A 25,000-nucleotide genomic window follows, 5' to 3' on the forward strand; every position below is an offset into this window, starting at 1 on the left:
AGAGGTACTGAATTAATATTACTTTAAAACTGTTGAATGGTTGCAAATAAATAAAAATTAAAAAATATAAAGAGAGAGGAGAAAGAGATGTATGAGTATACTATATAGGTGTGTGTTTTAATATAGAATTAATATAGACAGATTTAAATATTTACAATATTATAATTAAATTGCCCTGAATAGTGTTTTTGTTTCACTTTTATACCTAGAGAACTTTCACGTAAAAGTACATGAAACGTTGTAAAATTGTGACATTACGTTGCAAAATTGTGACGTCAATAACAATCTGGCCAAAACAATGGGTACTTTGAACGTCAATAACTAAAAAAAATTGAAAAGATATCGGAAAAAGGATAACATATTTGAAAAATAGATATTCTTGGCTTTTGTCCCCGAGAATAATATCATGTTCTGACTAAGGGCCATTTTTGGCTATTCGTGGCTCTGGTTCTTTTCTTGGTGAAGTTGGTATTTCATTTGGTAACTTGTACTAATTTTCTTGATGAGGTTGGTTTTGTGTTTGGAAACTTACCCCTAGTTTCTTGATGAGGTTGTTTATGTGTTTGGAGACTTACCCTTAGTTTCTTGATGAGTTTGGTTTTGTGTTTGGAGATTTACCCCTAGTTTCTTGATGAGGTTTGTTTTGTGCTTGGAGACTTACCCGTAGTTTCTTGATGAGGTTGCTTTTGTGTTTGGTGACTTATGAGGTTGGTTTTGTGTTTGGAGACTTACCCATAGTTTCTTGATGAGGTTGGTTACATGTTTGGAGACTTACCCCTAGTTTCTTGATGAGGTTGGTTTTGTGTTTGGAGACTTACCCCTAGTTTCTTGATGAGGTTGGTTTTGTGCTTGGAGACTTACCCGTAGTTTCTTGATGAGGTTGCTTTTGTGTTTGGTGACTGATAATAAATTTCTTGATAAGGTTGGTTTTGTGTTTGAAGACTTATCCCTAGTTTCTTGATGAGGTTCGTTTTGTGCTTGGAGACTTACCCGTAGTTTCTTAATGAGGTTGGTATACATTTTGTTAATATCTTCTCCTTTATCAGACCCCTCTGTTATCAGTGTCCCATGTATCAGAACTGACAACATGTCCAGTAGCACTGTGAACAACTCACTACAATCACACAAAACAACTACATTATTCAAAAGTTAGTATATTGTTATTGCTCTAGTAAGGTGCACTCTGTCCCATTTAGGAAATACAGAGTAGCACTAAAAACACCTCTAACACAAAAAAGCTCTAGTCAGACCGAGTGTCCACTAGCCCTTTATACCTGTAAGTGACCACTTATCAGACCGAGTGTCCACTCGCCCTTTGTAAATAACTACCTATTAGACTGAATGTCCACGATGCCACTAGTGACCAGCTGCAGGAGAAGTTGAGCCCAGTCTGTGGTGTTGGTCATGCTCCTCTGTATCGTGTCAAACATCCCACCAACCTGACAACAGGCACAAGAAGCAACAGGGTTAAACATGTACTCATCAGATCTTTGAACAAGGTTACTTGATCATGTTCACCTTGCATAAGCTTACCAGAGACAATTTCAGCAACAGGGCTTCGTGAATGTTTGCTCGAACTTTGAATTCATCTGGTGTTTTATCCTAAAATCAAAACAAGAATAGTCAGATTACAACTGAGCTAAGTCAGGTGGGTTGAAAACCTGTTATAAAAAGCAATTGGTACATGGGTTGGATCAATGCATGGAGCCCCCCAGGAATATATAACTAGAGTGAATTCATGCTTTCTATTTATTTTCTTAAAAAGACACAAAGAAGTAGTAATGAAAATCATCCAAGTTTGAAGCACATTAAATAGGTCAGATGCAGCATTTGAATCATAAATGGTTGCGTTTATCCATAGAAGCCACATCCATGCAAGTTTAATCGTGTGAGGCTCATGAATTAAAAAAAAAAATCTATCATCTGGCACTAATACCAACATCCTGGTATGGCATTAATTCTCCAAACAATCCTGATGAGCTAATAATTGATACAGTCCAGGCCCCAAGACCATAAACTGAGAATAAACTTACAGATGTAGGCAAAAATTTTGATTACTTGTATCTTAAGATCTATGTACAGTAGCACAGATGTTTAAAAAAACTGCAGGTTTATAAAGAATTCAAATGCAAACATATTCTGAAAATTCTATTTGTTTATGAAAATTATTTTAAAAGTTAGCTGGATTGGAAATTTAGACTTAAGCCTATTTTCAGTTTATGGTCTTGAGGCCTGGATACAACAATAAATTATAGATCTTTGATTTCTGTGGTACCCGGTGCATTCATCCCAGGTTAAATTCTAGCTAAAGACACTAACCATTCAAAGCTGGGTGAACTGCCACAATGCAGATAAAGTGCCTTGTACAAAGACCACACACAATGGCCAAGCTAGAATTCAAACCAGTGACCATATAGTTGCAAGCTTAATCCATTAGACCACTGCACAATGTGTTTGACAAAGTAAGTGGTAAAACTTTCTGTGAAATCCGAAACTACATGTTTACTAATGACTTTTGATAACTAATTTTGACTGACCAGAGCTTCTTTACAGTTATTGATGAACCGATCCAGCTGAGACAGTAGTGAGTTTAACAGGACCTCTCTCTGCTCATCCTGGCCCTTCAGACAGGTTAGAATCAGACACAGGAATGGTTGGTGACTAAGGAGGGACTTGCTGTGATAAAAGAAACATTTTCCATGTTTATTGAATTACATAAATTCTTTACTGAAATACAAGACTTATTACATGTACATAAAATATTCACTGAAAAATATAAGCATAATTTGAAATTTTGTCGACTTAAACTGTCCAGGTACATTTATAGACAGACAAGCATTCTTTTTCAAACAAAATATACTACTAGACGATTGTTGATTGATTGATGTTTTCCGCCACACTCAACAATTTTTCAGTTATCTGGTGGCGACCAGTTTCTATTGGTGGCCCTCAAGGAACAAGACATATTTACGATACATATGACAGCAAAGTAATTCTGGTACCCAAAGAAAGGTCTTGTCACAAAGAATAAACATGTAAAATATGATAGCAACATCACTATAACTATTAAAAAGTTATGGCCAAGGTTAAAGTTTTCAAAAGTAGGTCAAACTCCAAGGTCAAAATGTCAAAATTCTGCTATCTATAGAGAGGTCTTGTCACATATACATATGCAAAATATGGAAGCCCTATCACCATCCATTCAAAAGTTATGGCCGTGTTTAAAGTTTTTGCAGACAAACATGGACAGACCAAAACCTATATGCCCCTGAATTTCCAATTATAGGGGCATAAAAATCCATATTCTAAATACAATAAAACAAACCATTCTTATGAATGTATGATTTATCAAGTCCAATAATGAGCAGAAATTAAGCGCTGGGTCAGACATGTAACTGGGGTGTCCGCGAGGGACATGTGGTTATCATTGTATCAATACATATTAAATGGAACATATCTGAAATATATCTCCTGTCAAAACTTCTAAAAAAGACTTTTTATGTCCCTCAAGGCATGTGATTTTTAGAATTTTGTCAATAATCATATAACTTTAACCTTGCTTTTGAAAAACACATCCAACTAATAAGCCAACATTTTTTTAGCATTTGTTTGATACCAGTCAGCGTCTAAGGTAGGGTCATTCAAAAATTTGTCAGCACAATACTGGACATGCAACATGAGACTAGCTATTCTATGTATGTACATTGGTCAATGCTCTATCAACTAATCAAGTACTAAAAAAGATGCATCTTCCTAACTTTCTAATTTTGATTTTCTTTGTCTGTATCAGAATTAATATCAGCACTGCATAATGTTTGGTTGAAACTAGCCCAGCTGTTTTTGAGAAGTTCATTGCAGTAGATTCCAACATAATTTAGAGAGAAGCACCAAAACAAGAGGTCCATAGACCACAATGCTCACCTGAGTCAACCTGGTGCTGGTGCATGTTGTTTAAAAAAAAAAGATTTTTTACCCTTTATATTCCCATTAAAATATTTGCACTCATAATATTGTGATGAAACTAGTGTAGAGTGGATTGAAACATAATTTGTGATAGACCAATCAGATGGTGTAATTCTTCTCCAATCAGCATTGTATAGCCTTCCAATCACAATCTTCATATAAATAGCCAATTATTGTTGATCAACCAGAGCCCAGAGGGTATAATAGAACTGTCCTGTCATTTTTAATTAGTCCTAGTGTAGCAGGGACTCTACTGAGCAGTCTGCACTATAAATCTACACCATCATCTTTTAATTAGTCTGTTGGTACAGAAACTCAATTGAGGTCTTTAGACTGGTAATATTGAGTTGGTATTCAGGACAAGCTTGGGATGTGTGTCAGAAACAACACATTTGTTAGTTAAGCCACTCAGCTTGGTCCTTTGTGACTTTAGAATTGTGTCTTGGTGATTTGTTCAAAAGCTTGCATATCATAATACATTACTGGCCCTGTAGCTCTCAAGAATGAAAATATCCTTAACTTCCTTGAATGTACAAGAATCTCAATAAAAATATTTGAATGGTATTTAAATGACAACACCCCCTTAAAATGGAAAAAAATATCCATATCTTCCTTGAATGTTGAATAATCTCAATCAAAAACAGGGGGTGCACAATTTCATTATTCATACAAGATATACATAAAGTTTTGATCAAATATGTTCATTGGTGTTAAAGGTATACTCTGGTCAAATAATGTCTATGGACATATAGACGGACGGTCAGACAGACAAGGTGATTCCAGTATACACCCCCCCCCCCCCCCCCCATAAACTTTGCTTGCAGGGAGTATAAAAATGTGTAAAGTTTAGAGATGAACAGAATGTCAGACAGACAACAAACAAATGATCGGAAAAAATTGTACAAACTTTTGATTAACAGGTCACTTGTACAAACTCTTGATTAACAGGTCACTTGTACAAACTCTTGATTAACAGGTCACTTGAAATTGTACAAACTCTTGATTAACAGGTCACTTGTACAAACTCTTGATTAACAGGTCACTTGTACAAACTCTTGATTAACAGGTCACTTGAAATTGTACAAACTCTTGATTAACAGGTCACTTGTACAAACTCTTGATTAACAGGTCACTTGAAATTGTACAAACTCTTGATTAACAGGTCACTTGTACAAACTCTTGATTAACAGGTCACTTGAAATTCACGTTCTCATGATTTGACATCTACGGTTCACGATATTAAGTACTCACATAAAATAAGGAACCTACAATACATCAAAAGTTAATGCACCACCACCATGGTTAGAACAAGCTTGAATCTTCAATATATAAAGAAGCATTCATACAAATCTTGGCTTTTCTGGTTCAATAGTTTTCAGAAGATATTTTGAGCACCCCACTCTATTCCTTACATGCTATGAATCCACTGGAAAGGGGGCGTTGCCCTTCATCTGAACGAACTTAAATTCCCTTTACTCGAGAATGCTTTATGGCAAGTTTGATTGAAATTGGTACAGTGGTTTTGGAGAAAGGTGAAAATGAGAAAGGATTACAACAATTACAACAACAGGCAACTTTTGGTCAGAAAAGCTCGCTCGTGTCTTCAGCTCAGTGAGCTAAAACACTACAATAACACATGAAAGAGACATAATGAGTAAGGCCATTCAAAGCTGTCATTAAAATTCACACTGTGAAGGGTCACTAACCTTCTTTGACTCCTCTCCTTGTCGCGACCTTTCGATTGGAAGTTGTTTCCACTCTCCAGCACATGCCCAGACAGCTTCAATACTCGTCCCTGGACCTGACTTGGGAGCTTCGCGATCAGGGGGCCCACCAGCCAAATTGCATCAGGATCAGGTCTAGAAAAGGAAGAATTTTTATTCAATGTATGATGAATTTCAAAAATTAAATCTTCTTCCATTTCGTCAATCTATCTCAGTTTATCAATGGAACATTTACATATATTTTTGTTGATTTGAGTAATATCAGTGTGTCTTGGACTCGGTCAGTTAACAGAACACTTACTTTTGTTGATTTGAGTCTATATCAGTGTGTCGGTTTGACTCGGTCTGTCGATGGAACAGATCAATCGTTCCTCTAGCAATGCTGTCCAGCAGTATATTGGTGTCCTAGCAAAAAAAAAATAATAATAATAAAAGACTATGATTTAATTAAAGTAATAATTCAATTATTCATAATTATCAAAACATTATTTTTCTCATTTTCATTACAGAGTTCTACATGTTAAGTATTGGTAGAATTTCTGGATTCTCAAATGATGATAAATTGTTTTTAAACTACAATATTTGAATTCAATGGAAGTTAATAAATGTATACATTCCTCTGCATTCTTGCTTCATCTTAACCTGTGTATAACCAGACATATAAGCAAGTCAATGCCTACTACATGTGTCTGTCCTTTCACCTGGACAATGGAAATATGGATTCAGAAGTTTGTCTACTCAGAAAAGGTCTAGTAGAGTTTAATTCCTTATAACATGGCGGCCTGTGCCACTTCATAAAGGTCTGGTGGTGTTTGATTACATACTGTGTGGTGGTGAGTGCCACTTCATAAAGGTCTGGTGGTGTTTGATTACATACTGTGTGGTGGCCTGTGCCACATCATAAAGGTCTGGTGGTGTTTGATTACATACTGTGTGGTGGCCTGTATCACATCATAAAGGTCTGGTGGTGTTTGATTACATACTGTGTGGTGTTGAGTACCACTTTATAAAGGTCTGGTGGTGTTTGATTACATACTGTGTGGTGGCCTGTATCACATCATAAAGGTCTGGTGGTGTTTGATTACATACTGTGTGGTGGCCTGTGCCACATCATAAAGGTCTGGTGGTGTTTGATTACATACTGTGTGGTGGCCTGTGCCACTTCATAAAGGTCTGGTGGTGTTTGATTACATACTGTGTGGTGGCCTGTGCCACTTCATAAAGGTCTGGTGGTGTTTGATTACATACTGTGTGGTGGCCTGTGCCACTTCATAAAGGTCTGGTGGTGTTTGATTACATACTGTGTGGTGGCCTGTGCCACTTCATAAAGGTCTGGTGGTGTTTGATTACATACTGTGTGGTGGCCTGTGCCACTTCATAAAGGTCTGGTGATGTTTGATTACATACTGTGTGGTGGCCTGTGCCACTTCATAAAAGTCTGGTGGTATTTAATTACATACTGTGTGGTGGCCTGTATCACATCATAAAGGTCTGGTGGTGTTTAATTACATACTGTGTGGTAGCCTGTATCACTTCGTATAGGTCTGGTAATACTTGATTACAGACCGCTTACGTGTTTGTCTGTTCCACTTGGTAAATGTGTGCTACAATGTTTGATTACATATCGACTGAATGGTGGTTTGTACCACTACGTGAAGGTGAGTTACGTACTGCTTGTGTGGTGGCCTGTTTGAAGAGGAGCTGTAACTCGAGCAATGACACACGTAGCCCCCACATGTCTAGAGTCTGTAAAACACGTTGAATGATCTGTTTCACATCTGGTTCACTCCCATCCACTTGGTTAGGAACCCCGTTGGGGTAACAGATCATTTGGAGCAGCTGCTGAGCCTGTAAGCAATTATTCAATAGAGTTATCAAGAAGAGGACCATAAGCCAAAATATTTGACCAGGTTTTTGAAGTTTGAGCTTATCATTACACGTAGTACAGTGAAAACTGCCTAATCTGACACCTGTGCAATCCATTTCACCGGGCATTCCAACACTATTTTCATTCTCAACTTCTGATCCTTGTTAGTTTCACTATTTAGTCCAACACACCGTCTATTCAGACAAAAACATTTGTCTCCCAGTGTATGTCTGATTAGACAGGTTTCACTGTATATGTCAGCTTAGACAGGTTTTACTGTGTTTATATAGGGACTCTCAGTGCATGTCAGATTAAACAGGTTTCTCTGTGTTTATATAGGGTCTCTCAGTGCATGTCAGATTAGACAGGTTTCACTGTATATGTCTGATTAGACAGGTTTCACTGTACATGTCAAACTAGACAGGTTTTACTGTGTTTATATAGGGACTCTCAGTGCATGTCAGATTATACACGTTTCATTGTGTTTATATAGGGTCTCTCCCAGTGCATGTCAGAATAGACAGGTTTTACTGTACATGTCAGATTAGACAGATTTCACTGTATATGTCAGATTAGACAGGTTTTATTGTGTTTATATAGGGTCTCTCCCAGTGCATGTCAGATTAGACAGGTTTCATTGTATCTATATAGAGACTCTCCCAGTGCATGTCAGATTAGACAGGTTTCACTGTACATGCCAGATTAGACAGGTCTCTCTGTGTTTGTATAGGGTCTCTCCCAGTGCATGTCAGATTAAACAGGTTTCACTGTGTTTATATAGGGTCTCTCCCAGTGCATGTCAGATTAGACAGGTTTCACTGCATATGTCACATTAGACAGGTTTCACTGCATAGGTAAGATTATACAGGTTTCACTGTGTTTATATAGGGACTCTCCCAGTGCATGTCAAATTAGACAGGTTTCACTGTATATCTTTTTATTCTGTATCACCATATTTTATTCAATAACATATTTGTTTCACCATTTTTCAGTATCTGCATTTATCAAATTTTGTGTACCTTAAGTTTAATGAAAACAATATATTCAAAGAGAATAATTCTTAATTGAACTCTTCCATTACTACGGAAGTAAAACTAAGGTAACAAACCTGCTTGTTGGACAGCATGTTGTCCAGTAAGAGATCAGAGCTCTGTACGCCCTCTGGGTCCTTGAGAAATTTTTCCTGTACCCATTCCTGTTTACACATTTCCTTCAGGGCGTGACGGGCAAAGTCACTCAGACCAGCACTCTCCATACCATGCTTCCTCTTAGAGGGTCTACAACACAAAACGGCAACACAATTATATTAAGACTTAGAGGGTCTACAACACAAAACGGCAACACAATTACACTAAGACTTAGAGGGTCTACAACACAAAACGGCAACACAATTATACTAAGACTTAGAGGGTCTACAACACAAAACGGCAACACAATTATACTAAGATTTAGAGGGTCTACAACACAAAACGGCAACACAATTATACTAAGACTTAGAGGGTCTACAGCACAAAACGGCAACACAATTATACTAAGACTTAGAGGGTGTACAACACAATTATACTAAGATTTACAGGGTCTACAACAAAATTATACTAAGACTTATAGGGTCTACAACATACAACCACTACACAATTATAATAATTATACTATAAGAGATTTGTAAGTCATAATAATGAATACTAATAAAAACTTTGGATGTTTCATCAATGACCACCAAACTGAGCCAAAAGCAATGATGCTGCCCAATCCCATTCACTTATTTGTGAATAAAATATTGTTTAAATTAAGTTAACTATTTTCAGATGCTTCCATATTTATTATTCTTGAGCATATGATTTTTACCATTCTTTTAATATTTCCCTTGGTAACACTTCAAAGGTCAAGGTTTAAACATGTTTAAATCATAATCAAAATTGAATCTGCACTATGTCAGGAAGCTTTCATGTCAATCTCAGCTTTTCTGGCCCAGTGGTTCTTCATGAGAAGATTTTTAAAGATTTTCTATATTTATTTCCATGTAAAACTTTGATCCCCTTTTGTGGCCACAACCTACCCCCAGGGGCCACTTTTCTGACCCATTGATTTCTCAGAAGATTTTTAATATTTCCCTATATATTTGTATGTAAAACTTTGATCCCCTATTGTAGACCCATCCTACCCCAGGGGGCCATGATTTTTACAAACTTGAATCTGCACTTTGTCAGCAATCTTTCGTGTAAATTTGTACTTTCCTAGCCTAATGTTTCTTGAGAGATTTTTAAAGATTTTCCCTATCTATTTGCATTTAAAACTTTGATCCCCTATTGTGGCCCCATCCAACCCCTGGGGACAATGATTTTTACAAACTTGAATCTGAACTCTGTCAGGCAGCTTTTGGGCTAATAAAAACTTCTTTGGCAAAATGGTTCTTGTTAAGAAGATTTTTTTCTATATATTAGTATGTAAAACTTTGATCCCTTATTGTGGCCCCATCCTACCCAAGCAGCCATGAACATACCTGAATCAGCACTATGTCAGGAAGCTTTCACGTCAATCTCAGCTTTTCTGGCCCAGTGGTTTTTGAGAAGAAGAATTTTAAATTTTATTCTATTCATTCCTATGTAAAACTTTGATCCCCTATTGTGGCCCAACCTACCCCCAGGGGCCATGTTTTGAACAAACTTGAATCTGCACTATGTCAGGAACATTTCATGTAAATTTCAGCTCTTATGGCCAAGTGGTTCTTGAGAAGAAGATTTTTAAATGACCCAACCCTATTTTGTGATTATCTCCCCTTTGAATGGGGTATGGCCCTTCATTGGAATAAACTTGAAAGCCCTTTACCCAAGGGTGCTTAGTGCTAAGTTTGGTTGAAATTTACTTCGTGGTTCTGGAGAAGATGAAAATGTGAAAAGTTTACGCCGACGACAGGCAATGGACAAATTAAGCCTTCGATCGGCTCAGGTGAGCTAAATAGCACTCCTCTTTGACCCAAGGTATATTACAGGAAAATATTAGATCCCTGGGTCAGAACAATGTGAATATCACTAAATGATACTGAAGTATTGTACAAAGTTTCAAGGCTATCTGATAAGTCATTAGGAGAAGTGTTCACAAGCCATGTTACATTATTCACCCATCTTAGATCCACTATAGCTTTGAGGATAACAATTAGATACTCCTATCCCGACAACATGCTCATCTCCAAATGGCATTGAAGTATTGTACAAAGTTTCAAGGCTATCCGATAAGTGTTCACAAGCCATTTTACATCCTCCACCCCTCTGGATCTACTATAACCTTTAAAGAAAACGCAGTATTAAGTCTTCCCCGGAAGACATGTGTCGCCTGCTAGTTCATTCTATATGTAATATATCACGTATAATGTTGAAAAAGTAAATTATTGAAATGGTTTTTGTCACTAAACAGGAAGTTGATAAGCGACAGATTCGAAAATGTCTTACACAATACAGTTGGCCACACTGATGTTCTGTGCCAAATATCAGGGAGTTGCCCCATGTGGTTCTTGAGAAAACTGTGACAGAAATTTTTTTGCTGTAAAAAATTCTAAGTCCCGGCAAACAGGAAGTTGATAAGCGACAGATTCGAAAATGTCTTACACAATACAGTTGGCCACAGTGATGCTCTGTGCCAAATATCAGGAAGTTGCCCCATGTGGTTCTTGAGAAAACTGTGACAGAATTTTTTTTGCTGTAAAAAATTCTAAGTCCCGGCAAACAGGAAGTTGATAAGCGACAGATTCGAAAATGTCTTACACAATACAGTTGGACACAGTGATGCTCTGTGTCAAATATCAGGGAGTTGCCCCCATGTGGTTCTTGAGAAAACTGTGACAGAATTTTTTTTGCTGTAAAAAATTCTAAGTCCCGGCAAACAGGAAGTTGATAAGCGACAGATTCGAAAATGTCTTACACAATACAGTTGGACACAGTGATGCTCTGTGCCAAATATCAGGGAGTTGCCCCCATGTGGTTCTTGAGAAAACTGTGACAGAATTTTTTTTGCTGTAAAAAATTCTAAGTCCCGACAAACAGGAAGTTGATAAGCGACAGATTCGAAAATGTCTTACACAATACAGTTGGCCACACTGATGCTCTGTGCCAAATATCAGGGAGTTGCCCCATGTGGTTCTTGAGAAAACTGTGACAGGAATTTTTTGTGACGACGCCAGACGACGACGCAAGACGACGACGCAAGACGACGGATAGTGATCCCTATATGTCGCCACTGCGTAACGCAGGCAACACAATAACTGGATCCTCATGACAGACAAAATGTACAAAAGAAATTTATCTCTCCCTGTTTATCAGTTTATCCGATAAGCCATACAGGAGAAGAAGTGTTCACAAACTATTTTACATCCTTTACTTCTCTTAGATCCACTATATTGACTTATAGGAAAATAATTGAATCCTCCTGTCCTGACAATTGGCATATCTACAAATGGCAATGAAGCATTGTACAAAGTTTCAAGTCTATCCGATAAGCCATGTAGGAGGTGAAGCGTTTCCAAGATTTTGTGACAGACAGACAAAAAGTACAAAAAATATATATATAAATTATGCATCTACCCCTGGAAGAGGGAAGGCATGTAATTCTGTGTAATGGGATACATTTTTCCCAATGGTTTGATTTATTTCCCCTGAATACTGGGGGCATACAACATATTAGCACTTGCAGTTCTCAATTTAAAGCATTAATATAGAAATAAAGATAGAAAAATGACTATATCTGATTGTAATAAAGTGCGAGTTAAGGGATATTAGGCGTAATTACTGAAAAATAGTATAACTGCACAAAATTTTTAGTTACTGATTATATTTATGTGTCCCTTAGATTTTTTGCAGGCAATGCAGGGTCATGATGTAACAAGGTATGTAAATATTAGTCCTTGACTTCTCAGGATCTGGGTCCAGTTGCGTGAAGATGAGTTCAGTTTAACTGACAGTTAACATCTAGTTATCACCATATACGTTAAGAGTTACTGTAAAATTAACTGTTAGTTAAAGTTAACTAACCTTCGTGCAACTGGGTCCTGAATGTCTTTATCATATCAGCAATTCTTCATTATTAATTTTATTCATTATTTTCGATAACCAAAACACAAATTCATGCCTCTGAAATTGCTTGTGTAACATAATAATAATAATAATGTCCTTTATTTAAACAGGATGGCACAATTAGTTTAAAAAACTAGTTTACATAATTGTGGTCCTGAAAACATATGCAGACAGCAGTATTATACAGAATCTGATACAATCTGAAATAGTATATGAAGGTATGTTGTATACATACATGTATGCTATTTACATATTTAAAACTGAAAATAATCAAAAACAAATCTATATGGTTTTAATTTTCCGAATGAAAAAAATTTCTAACCAACATGTGTACATCCAACACGTGTACATTATTAACATATAATCGTTTCACACTGCAGACAAAAACAAGTGCGTCAAATGCCAATGAACAGATGGATTATTGTCAGTTATTATTACTCACATCAGTATCTCTAATGTAACCTTTCTGCTGATTGGAATCTTGTCTTTTGACGTGTGTATCTTTTGAAAATGTTTATTTAAATCAACTTACATTGCACTCCTCAACCTGTATTGCATATCAAGATCTACACATGGCAATGAAGCAATGTACAGTTTCCAGTCTATCCAATTAGCAATACAGGAGGAGAAGCATTCACAAGACTTTATGACAGACAGATGGATTGTCAAATTGTAGTCATGTTGTTCTTGAAATGAGCTAATTGTTTAGTAGTTACAATGAAAAAGTTTCTTCCAAAAATAAACTTGAAAAATCCACCTACTGTATATACTCGCCTAGAAGTCGGATTTTTGGGAGTCAATTTTTGGTCCAAAACTCTATGTCCGACTTATATGCGCGTCCTAAGAAGATTGGTATTTTTCTGGGCGGCGTAATGTAGTGTTTTTTAAACAAGTCCGACGATTATCATGGACTACCACCCAAATGATTATCGTTCACAAATATCTAGACATATTGTATTGTTTATGTATTTTAAAATTATGTATAAAGTACAAGTATCTACATATTTTTATCTTATATCGGTAACTAATACTTTTAATTCAACTAATCTATCGTTTATCGGTAAAATTGAATTACGAACTCGATTTAATATTGAAATATTCATATGTATACCGGCTGAAATATATTTTCATAAAAGATTGAATATTATTAACAGATAATTTAGATCATCATTCTTGACTCTTAAAAACTCTGCATGAGCCGAGTTGCATGGGATACATTGTAAAGTCAGGAATGATGTGGCATATTTATAATTGTGAAGAACTTATTTCAGTTTTAAACTTTTCGAGTTACTGTCCAGAAACCATATTTGTCTGAAGTCAAAAATTTCTCCATATCATTAATATCATGTCTAATAATATTCCGTATGATTTATATCTTTAGATACTGGTACTAATGGCAAAAATTATACCATATTATGTTCATTTAATTAAGGCCAACAAAAATATATTCTTGTTCTAGTTTCCAGTTCCCAGTCCAAAAAAATGATTTATATCAGGGAGATTTACGGACAAAAGGACCATATCATCTATATTTTTCAAAGAAAATAAACATTTTCGTTGATTGCACTAGCTCAATATATGTACGATGATTTTTCTTGCACAAAATTAGACATGCCTGGCGGGCTTCTGCTTATGCAATTTTTACATGCCCACTCCAGATTTTACAAGGCACTGGACATTAGGCTACTGGGTTATTTCAAAGATGGCTTCACCAAATTTGAATCCACACAACATACAATGTGTAGGAATGCATCAATATCAATATTACTCCTAGTAACATGGTCTTGCTGTTCTGAAAATGATTTTTTAAAAATATTTTTGTCTATATCTCCATCTCTAGTCTCAACTGTCATGTAAATTTCCAATTTCCTGGCCCAGTATTTTTTGAGAAGAAGATTTTTAAAGATTTTCCCTATATATTTGTATGTAACTTTGATCCCCTATTGTGGCCCCATCCTATCCCTGGGGACTATGATTTTAATAAACTTGAATCTGCACTATGTCAGGAAGCTTTCATGTAAATCTCAGCTTTTCTGGCTTAGTGGTTCTTGAGAAGAAGATTTTAAAAGATTTTCCCATATATTTGTATGTAAATTTTTTATTCCCTATTGCAGCCCCATCCAACCCCCAGAGGCCATGATTTGAACAAACTTGAATCTGTACTATGTCAGGAAGCTTTCATGTAAATTTCGGCTCTTCTGACTATAGTGGTTCTTGAGAAGAAGATTTTTAAATGACCCCACCCTATTTTTGTATTTTGTGATTATCTCCCCTTAGAAGGGGGTATGGCCCTTCATTTGAATAAACTTGAAAGCCCTTCACCAAAGGATTCTTTTCGCAAAGTTTGGTTATATTTGTCCAAGTGGTTCTGGAGAAAAAGTCGAAAATGTAAAAAGTTTACAGACAGACGACAGAAAACAGGCGATCAGCTGAGCTGAAATCTCAAGTGAGCTAATAAGGGTTAATTGTGACAGTATGATTCAATCTTTTGAAAATTATTTTTTGTGTAAATCAACTTACATTGCACAGCTTGACCTGTATTGCAATTACTCTAATGTACACACAAAAATTTATCAGGCATGTAGCAACAGGAGGGAAGCACTTTTTCCGTTATTATCACATGCAAAGTTGTTATTTCTACATGCAAAGTTTGATTTATAGACTAGTTCCCCCTTTTCTAAACACATGTAGAGGTGAGAATTGTAGTAGAAATGTAAAATTTAACTGATGCATTGAGCCGAAGGATCAACGCCCCTCCGATGTAGGATTTTGCACTTTTTAAAAAATTTTGCTAGTTAACAATTTTCAATTTTTTCAAAAAAATGTTATCTATAAAATTGAAAGAAATTAAACTTTGTTTTCATCATATATACATGAATATACATGTATAATACAACCTCTTAAAACTCAGAATTATAAAGAATTTGGTCCCTTAACTATACTATGTTACCCTGTTTGTCGATACTGTCTATGTGAACTTAAGACTGCACTGATACTGTAAACAAACATTTTTTCATGTGTGAGAAATTTTTGCAAGGTTTGCGAGAACCTCCTTGTCGCCAATATTTTTCACCACAAACCAGTCCTTTAATGTCTCTCGTTTAATGTACTCACCACAAACCAGTCCTTTAATGTCTCTTGTATAATGTTTTTGATTAAGATTTTTTCAGTGGTGAAAAGTAGTCACCGCAAACCAGTTCGTCGTGAAATAGTCTCATCGTGAATAAAAGTTGGTTTACTGGCCCCCATTGTTAGACTTACCCCATTGCCATGTGCATGTCCTCCTCATCATCAATACTACTGAGCAGTGTACGGAATATATCATCTTTGTCCTCCTTCTTACTGCTGGACCCCGACTTACATCTCATCTCATCACTGCAGAGGTCACCTAAAATAAAGGATTCAAAGTTCTTACTTTAAGGTGGTACATCTCATTATACACCAAAGATTTTGAACTGGAAACTTAAAATTTACCTTTCATAGTAAAAACTGCAATTTTAGTCAAAATCATCAAACTCCAAACTCATGACCTACAGATTTGAAGCATTACACCTTAAACCACTGAACCATATGTAGCTAAGCAACAAATTTTAAAAGGACAAGGGGAATATAAGTGATATTCCTTTAAGCACTTGTGTTTGAAAGGAAGTCTGCCATTATTACAAAGTAGCATACTAACTTAAACTTTATACTTTTAGTTTAAAATCTAAATCAGCAATCAATAACAAATCCTTCAACCTGCAGTTATCATTCACAATTAAGGTATTCAAAACTACAGGTAATAACAAATTTAGAAAACAAGAGGCCCACACGCTACATTTGGGCCCACCCTGATCCAAAGAGTAATGGGTTTTTTTAATCATAAAATTTTAAAGCAAAACAACATAAGGATATTTCTGAATGACCTCAGTAAGTAACGATAAGTAATGTACGTCTACACCTCACATTTCAGTTTAACGAATTTACTACTAGCAGATTAAAAAGAATCGGTAGTGCTTTACAAATTGAACTTGATTGAGATCGAACAGTGATTGAGAATCAATTTGTACTGAAACCAAAATTTTTGTAGACGCATATGAGAATGCAGTTCAGATGTAACATGTCCACAGATTTTCCACAGCATGAGAAAAGGTGTCATTACCTTGCTGCTATCATTTCAATGCAGAAGAAAACTGGATGATTTACATAAACTACCACTATGCAAAGTCAGATTCAGTATTGCCCAAGCATGGTGTACTTGTTCGTTTTCTAAATATAAGGGAAGACTTTTAAAAATTCCAGGTTCAGGTTTATAATGTATGTAAAAATGATGAAAACCTAAATACAGGGTGTCCCAAAACATGCGTTACACTTTTAATCATCTATAACTTTATCAAAACGAAAGCAATTACAAAGATATTTTGTCAACATCTAGTGTATTAATATAAATTTTATTTGACAAAATTTCGGGAAATTCTGTTAAATAGTCAGTTAATTATGACGTCATAATGACGTCATCCCATTTTCAAGATGGAACCTTCATGTGAACAGCTGGCAGAAATTGTCAAACTTTACTATGAGTGTAAATCTGCTACTTTAGTCATTAGAACCATGAGAAAACAACATCCTGGAATGAAAGTGCTCAACAGAATGCTAATTTACAGACTTGTGAGGAAGTTTGAAGTTAAAGGCACCACAAATGACACAAGACGCAATTCTGGTATTGGGAGACCAAGGAGTGCCCGTACCAAAGAGAACATTGATGCCATTGATAGAGTTATTACTGAAACTCCACAAAAATCAGTTAGACGGGTATTGCATGAACTCAATGGCACCGTTAGCAAATCTAGTATTCATAGAATGCTCAAATTTGATTTAAAATTGATTCCATACAAGATAAGTGTGATGCAGCATTTAAAAGAGACAGACATTAGAAGTCGTTTAGAGTTTGCCCATTGGATTTAAAAGTAGACCCGACTCTGAAAATTTTACAGATGCCATATGGTTTTCCGATGAGGCCCACTTCCATCTTAATAATGTTGTCAATAAACAGAATTTTAGATTCTGGGGTTCGGCGAAACCCAATTTATATGTGGAAAAACCTCTTCACTGTGAGAAAGTTACTGTATGGGCTGCATTAAATTCAAGCAGAATAATTGGCCCTTTTTTCTTCGAAGACACCGAAGGCGATGCAGTGACGGTAAATTCTGAACGATACTTAAAGTTAATGAAATCAAAATTTCTACCAGCTCTTAGATGAAAAATTGTAAATTTCGATAATGTGTGGTTTCAACAGGACGGTGCTACGCCACACACTGCAGGTTGTGTTCTTCAGTGGCTTGACAACACGTTTGGTGATCAATACATTTCTTATCGTACCGCAAATGTTTGACCACCGCACTCCCCCGATCTGAACCCCCTTGATTTCTTCTTGTGGGGTTATCTAAAAGACAGAGTTTACTCTCCTTCCCCACAAACAACAGAAGACTTAAAAACAGCAATTACACGAGAAATAAGATCAATCTCTGTTGATACATGTAAAGCTGTGGTAAAAAACTTCAGAAATCGTGTTCAAATAATGTTAAAGACAAAGGGACGTCATTTGGAACATATGTTGTAAAATGACATATATTATTCCGAAGAAAGTTTTTGGTGATTAACAAGGAAGCTGTGACAAATGTATGCATTGACAAAAAATTTAAATCCTTTTTGTTATATGTTGTAAATTTCATAATTGTAACTTAAGGTATTAAAATTTTATAACAGTTTAAAAGTGTAACATATGTTTTGGATCACCCTGTAGTTTGGACAATCACAGCTTACATTATCTAGTCAATGTTACATTAATGCTTTATTCAATTGCTGAGGTGTGTCGAGTGAAGTCAGTAGCAGCTCATCTAGTGAAAGTCTTCTTCCACAGAGGGGAAAAATGAGGGGGGAGGGGGGCTCTATTGTTAGTCATGACACGAGGCAGAGATGTACAGTGCATGGTAAAGAGTTTAATACATGCATTGACCTTTTTAAAGGTCAATGCATGTATTTTAAATTTCAAAAAAGGAATCACAACTTCAGTAAAAAGGAAATAAGGAATATGGAAAATAATTGCATAATATATATTCTGTTCTAAATTTTAAATTAAAGACATTCACTTACATGTACTTGTTTCAAGTTATTTTATTGAATAATTCTTGAAAGTTACTAATGAATTACTTATTTGGCTAACAGACTTTTTGACACTAGCTAAAATTTAATTGTGGTATTAATTAAAATGAATTCATGTGGAATAAATAAAACAAAAATGCCTTCCAGGGGTATAACAAAAATGGCCAACAAACTTTCTTCTTAATAACCCACAATATTTGATTAATTGAAAGCATTAATACCAGACATCTATACATTGTAATTTAAAGATGTGTTAAATTTGCTTACTCAGGACCAGCATAGCCTTGAGGACTGCCAGTACAGGGCCTACTGTGATACTGTCATGGGCGGCTGCCAACAGGTGCTTGTCACAGGACCTCTTTATGTTACACTGAGATTGGGACTTACTGCCCAGTCTGGGACCAGGTGAGGTCAAGGTCATATCCGATGTCTTAAATAACCGCAGCAGGATGTGACAAGTCAGTCTAGCTCCATTCTCAGCATCCTGGTCACCAGATGCTGGAAAGATGAAAGATAGACATTTGTACAACTCTTCAATTCATTTTTTTTCTTCCTTTCTACAGTACATAAATAAATGCAGCCTCAAATGAAATGAGTTACACTTATAACAGTACTAACACGAATAAGCAGATTGTTTCAATGAACATATAAGTCTCCTGCAGATGTTTCACATACATGTAGATGTGATATGTACATCAAATGTACGTTTTCTTCAACCCTGTTTATAGGCTCAAGTCTGTCTATAAAAATTCTCATGTGTTTGAAGAGCATCAAATCGGAGAACATGCAGACATGTACATGTTTAACTGTCAGCTTCTAATACTAGCTAATCAGTTGAGAAACTTTACAAAGAGCTTTCAGTAATGAAAGGGTGCTCATGACAAATACTTCTACAAAATAGAGATAGAAGGTTCCTTATGGCAAATACTTCTACAGATTAGAGATAGAAAGGTGCTCATGACAAATACTACTTCTACAGAATAGAGATAGAAGGGTGCTCATGGCAAATACTTGTACAGAATAGAGATAGAAGGGTGCTCATGGCAAATACTTCTACAGAATAGAGATAGAAGGGTGCTCATCGCAAATACTTGTACAGAATAGAGATAGAAGGGTGCTCATGGCAAATACTTGTACAGATTAGAGATAGAAGGGTGCTCACGACAAATACTTCTACAGATTAGAGATAGAAGGGTGCTCATGGCAAATACTTGTACAGATTAGAGATAGAAGGGTGCTCACGACAAATACTTGTACAGATTAGAGATAGAAGGGTGTTCATGACAAATACTTCTATAGATTAGAGATAGAAGGGTGCTCATGACAAATACTTGTACAGATTAGAGATAGAAGGGTGCTCATGGCAAATACTTCTACAGATTAGAGATAGAAGGGTGCTCACGACAAATACTTCTACAGATTAGAGATAGAAGGGTGCTCACGACAAATACTTCTACAGATTAGAGATAGAAGGGTGCTCATGACGAATACTTGTACAGATTAGAGATAGTCCCTCTGATTACAATAAAACATGTTTATAAATAACACACTCATAATGAATTCATGTTCTTTGTGAAGTGATATTCATTTCCCTACGAGAGGAAAATATCAAAAATTTTATTGGATATAATAAAATTTGGCTGTAATGAACTGTGTTTCGCTGACCCTGGAGGTTCGCTATAACCATGTTTTACTGTAGATATAAAAAGGTGATTTCACATCTCTTTAACCTTCAGTATCATTCAAACCTCTTTACAAAGCAGGGACCTAAATTAACGCCAATTTCGAATGCTAGAGATGCTAAAAATATAGTTACATGTACATGTAGTATACACTCTAATCTTGCATTTGATCACTTTTGGTTTTGCTCTCTTAAATCTGGGTCAACATTTGTATAGTGCTACTAGAAGTTGGTCAATGCCAATTTCGTATTGATAAGCAAGACTGTCTTTTACAGTAAAATAAAATAAATGGACTATGTATGATAATTTTTCCGGATCCCCATAAAAGGAAGATTAAATCTTTAATCAGAATGGAGATCTTGTCTGATATAGTTTGACAATAATTTGCTTCTAATATCTAACAGTAATTTGGAGTATAAAGAGATGTAAATGGAGCAAATGTCAAATAGCTTATGGTCTAGGGGCTGCTCTAAGCCCCCGAGCAGGATTGAGGGACTATTAGTGTCTGTGGTTGAGTACTCCAGTTACATATAATTATATCAGTATTTTTGCTACCTAAAACTTTTAAGAAATAAATAAAATACAAAAATGAAATTCATTTTAAGTGTTTATTTTTTTTCTTCTGATTTTATCCCACATTAAGCTTCCTAAGTATTATCTGTCTCTGCTGTCTTAAAGCCTTTCTGTCCATAACTGATCAGATCCTGACACAATTTACGAACGGCCTTTCCAGTTTTGTCGAGCATTACCATCTTATTCATGTCTTGACTGATCGTGCAATCAACCATATTGAAGCAAATGTCTTTGGTACTCCATGATTAATCCCACTGAGTCTTTAATGATCTCACAATTAGTTTCTTTAATATGGCATGGATCTGAAATTTCTCTTATGTCTTTCAACATCCATTATCAGTGTCTATTTGCTACTACATGGCAATTGTTGTTTGAATAAAACATTTCAAAGACCCTTGTATTACCTCCCTATTTCTGATTTTGCTTTCAATACCTGATATTGCCGATAACAAACAAATACATACTTTAAAGTAATTCTTGATTTAACACTATATTCATCAATAAAATTAATAATCTCCCAAATCAAAAATCAGATCTAACAAATTTTTATATCCCCCCCCCCCCCCCCCCCATTTTCTTTTTGAATGTGCATTGAATGACAAATTTGACTTTCAAATTGGTGAAAATGAAGATTTTCACCGATGAATATCATATCTAAAGTGACACAATTTCTCAATTTTAATCAAAAGTTAAAGCTCATTTTTCTTAAAAAAATTCTTATGGCCAAATAAAACTTTTTGATCATATATGTATATGAACTTATATTAGCAGCTTTGGCAATGATCTAAACGAATTTCTTTATTTACCACAATTCTTCACACTTGTTTTGAAATGTCAATCACATCAATGATTATACATGGGTAAACACATCTACATTATTATAGGTTGAATTATAGTGTCTACGTCAGAAAAGGCAGGAGACTTTTACTTTGATAATTATGTTGTAAATTGGAAAATTACAATGAATATTTGACCTTTGTACATGTTAAAAACAACACCATGGGTTTCAAAATACTAAAAGAATTGGCCACTACAAACTTTGTAAAACAAGAGGTACTGTGAGCAATGCTCACTAAGAATACCCCCCGCTTAACCCAATCTCCCAAAGGGTGTTGGTAATAGGTATAAACTACCTCTTTTCTGAGTGTAAAAAACAAATGGCATGACAAACAGAACCATATTGCTACTTCAATGTCCAGTGCACTTGACCTTTGACCTTTTGACCCCAAAATCAATAGGGAACATCTTCATCCCATGGGTAGTCCATATGTATGATATGGTGACTGTAGGTGGAAAGGATAACGCTTTAGAGCCCGGAAACCATATTGCTACTTCAATGTCCAGTGCGCTTGACCTTTGACCTTTTGACCCCAAAATCGATAGGGAACATCTTCATCCCATGGGTAGTCCATATATAAGATATGGTGACAGTAGGTGGAAAGGATAATGCTTTAGAGCCCGGAAACCATTGCGTCTACAGACGGACGGACGGACAACCCGATTCCAGTATACCCCCCACAACTTGTTGCGGGGGGTATAATAACATGTAACATATACCAGGGAAAAAAGAAACTGTGCATTATAAAATTTAGTATAATTTTTCTATATCTATTGTTTATATTTATAAAATCTTAACAATCGATAAAAGTGATGTTTTTTAACAATATCGGATAGTACCCAACTCAGATGCACGGACTTTTTCATGGTTAGTGAACACATGTTGTTTATTGAAGTGTTCGTACGCACAAGTTTTACTGGCCAATACTGTTTGGAGTAAGAAGTGTAAAAGGTTTGTTTGGACACTATTCGTTAAGGAAAGCACTTTAGTTTTGACAAAAGTTACCCTTCTGTCATGCCACGACTCAGTGAAAACCAAAGTAATCGAGCTGTTGGGATGCTTCAAGCTGGAATGCCACAAAATATCGTAGCAAGACACTTTGGAGTTCATCAGAACACCATCCAGTCATTATGGAGACGTTTCCAACAATCTGGTAACACTTGGGATCGACCATGTTCTGGGTGTCCTCGTGTGACATCACGTCGACAAGACAACCACATTAGACTTGTGCACCTGAGAAATCATTTGCAGACAGCAAGTTTGACTGCTCGTAGCATTCCTGGACTTCGACCAATCAGTCCAAGAACTGTGTGAGCACAATATTTGAACAAGACGTCCAGCGGTGCGCCCAATATTGCTTCAACGTCATCGTATCGCTAGACTAGCTTGGTGCAGACGACATCTGCGATTCAGAATACAGGACTGGGCCAATATTCTCTTCACTGATGAATCCAGATTTCATTTGGATAGCAGTGATGGCCATTGTAGAGTGTATTGTCGCGTTGGGGAGCGGTACCAGGACGCTTGTGTTGTGCAACGTCGACAATTTGGTGGAGGTAGCGTTATGGTGTGGAGTGGAATAACAGCACGTGGAAGGACCCCTCTACAAATTGTCAATGGAAATCTCACCGGCGTACGCTTTCGAGACGAAATTATTCAGCGACATGTGATGCCCTTCATACAGAGACAGCAAAATCACATCACTCTGCAGCAAGACAACGCAAGGCCACATGTTGCATGTGTAGTCAGGGACTTTTTTTGTTCAACAGAACGTCGATGTCTTGCCTTGGCCAGCTGTTTCCCCCGATTTATCACCGATCGAGCACGTCTGGGATGAAATGCAACGACGTCTACCCTGTTTACCAAATCAGCCAGTGACATTGGCTGATTTAGGCTGGGCTTTAACCAACATCTGGAACAACATCCCTCAAGCATTTCTGAACACTTTAGTGGCATCAATGAGGCGCCGTTGTCAAGCATGCATGAATGCAAATGGTGGTCACACGCATTATTAACTTTGTTAATTCAAGTTCAAATACCAGTGTCTTTCGAGTGTGCTGAAATTGATTGTGTGACAGACGTTATTCGACGTTAACATTAATGGATTATGCAATGTTGTAACGAATACATTTGTAAACAGTATTAGAAAAATAAAATTTGTTCATTGTTATTTTTTATTATTTTTTCATATATCAAATAATGCACAGGTTTTTTTTCCCGCTAGTATATAATTCAATTACAAATATTATCATTGTGATTTACTGGTATTATTGTACCTTATTTTTAACTCAGTAACTGTTTGTTAAACACAAATGCCTCCCTTTAAACACAAATGCCTCCCACTCCCGTGAGGATCACCGCAGGTGTGGCACGATAAAGATCCCTCCCAGCTCAAAGGCCGTAAGCACCGAACATAGACCTAAATTTTGCAGCCCTTCACCAGCAATGGAGACGTCTCCATATGAGTGAAATATTCTTGAGAGGGACGTTAAACAATATACAATCAATTAATTAAAATGCCTCCCATCATGACCAAGTTCTCAATCAAACAATATCTATATTTAGTATCGGAGGCTAAACTTTCTGAGACATGATCCCAAAGGCAATGTCGGACAAGCTTTTCAATGTTGAACAAACCACTGTACAAATACTGTATAGACATCTTCGTCCAAACTCGTCTCTAGTCATTACCAAGAAACCAAATATTTATTTATAGTAACAGAGTTCATGTCTTTTGACGCCAAAAGCAATCAAAGCAAAACTTTTTGTTACATTAAAGCTACATGTATATACCCATAGTTCACATATTGAGGTGAGCTAAAAATAGCATGTATCCACAAACATTTTGAATAGCCCTTGTATGTACAAATACTCATATGTAATATTTAAAATAGTCCTGTATGGTCCCACTCTGATCCCATGAATCATGATTTGATCAAATCTGAGTCAACATTACACGGTCAAACCTGCAGCAAGATAGAGGTTGCTTAATTTCCATAGTGAATTTAGGCATACATGATATACAGTGGAGAAAATAACTGTCCATCTATCTGAAATATCTAAAATATCAAGCACGGTTTTAACAGCTAAACAATGAAATGAATAATTATAAATTAAAAATCTAAAAAATACAGTATGTTGTGTTTTAA

General features: G+C 36.1%; 1 protein-coding gene across 5 annotated transcripts in view; it reads right to left on the minus strand.

Moving 5' to 3' along the window:
- Positions 1 to 25,000, minus strand: part of LOC125657896 (mediator of RNA polymerase II transcription subunit 12-like protein) — a 96,486-nt gene that overhangs the window by 33,379 nt on the left and 38,107 nt on the right. For all 5 annotated transcript variants that reach the window (XM_056149397.1, XM_056149398.1, XM_048888806.2 and 2 more), the window contains 10 exons: positions 19,026 to 19,256; positions 15,879 to 16,005; positions 8,663 to 8,831; positions 7,359 to 7,535; positions 5,989 to 6,092; positions 5,670 to 5,822; positions 2,538 to 2,676; positions 1,534 to 1,602; positions 1,330 to 1,439; positions 991 to 1,114 (listed from right to left, as the gene is read on the minus strand). In XM_056149397.1, coding sequence (XP_056005372.1) covers positions 991 to 1,114; positions 1,330 to 1,439; positions 1,534 to 1,602; positions 2,538 to 2,676; positions 5,670 to 5,822; positions 5,989 to 6,092; positions 7,359 to 7,535; positions 8,663 to 8,831; positions 15,879 to 16,005; positions 19,026 to 19,256 — 1,403 coding nt within the window. The remainder of the gene's footprint in view (positions 1 to 990; positions 1,115 to 1,329; positions 1,440 to 1,533; positions 1,603 to 2,537; positions 2,677 to 5,669; positions 5,823 to 5,988; positions 6,093 to 7,358; positions 7,536 to 8,662; positions 8,832 to 15,878; positions 16,006 to 19,025; positions 19,257 to 25,000) is intronic.

Source organism: Ostrea edulis, chromosome 9, assembly GCF_947568905.1.
Source record: "Ostrea edulis chromosome 9, xbOstEdul1.1, whole genome shotgun sequence".
Lineage (NCBI taxonomy): Eukaryota > Metazoa > Mollusca > Bivalvia > Ostreida > Ostreidae > Ostrea > Ostrea edulis.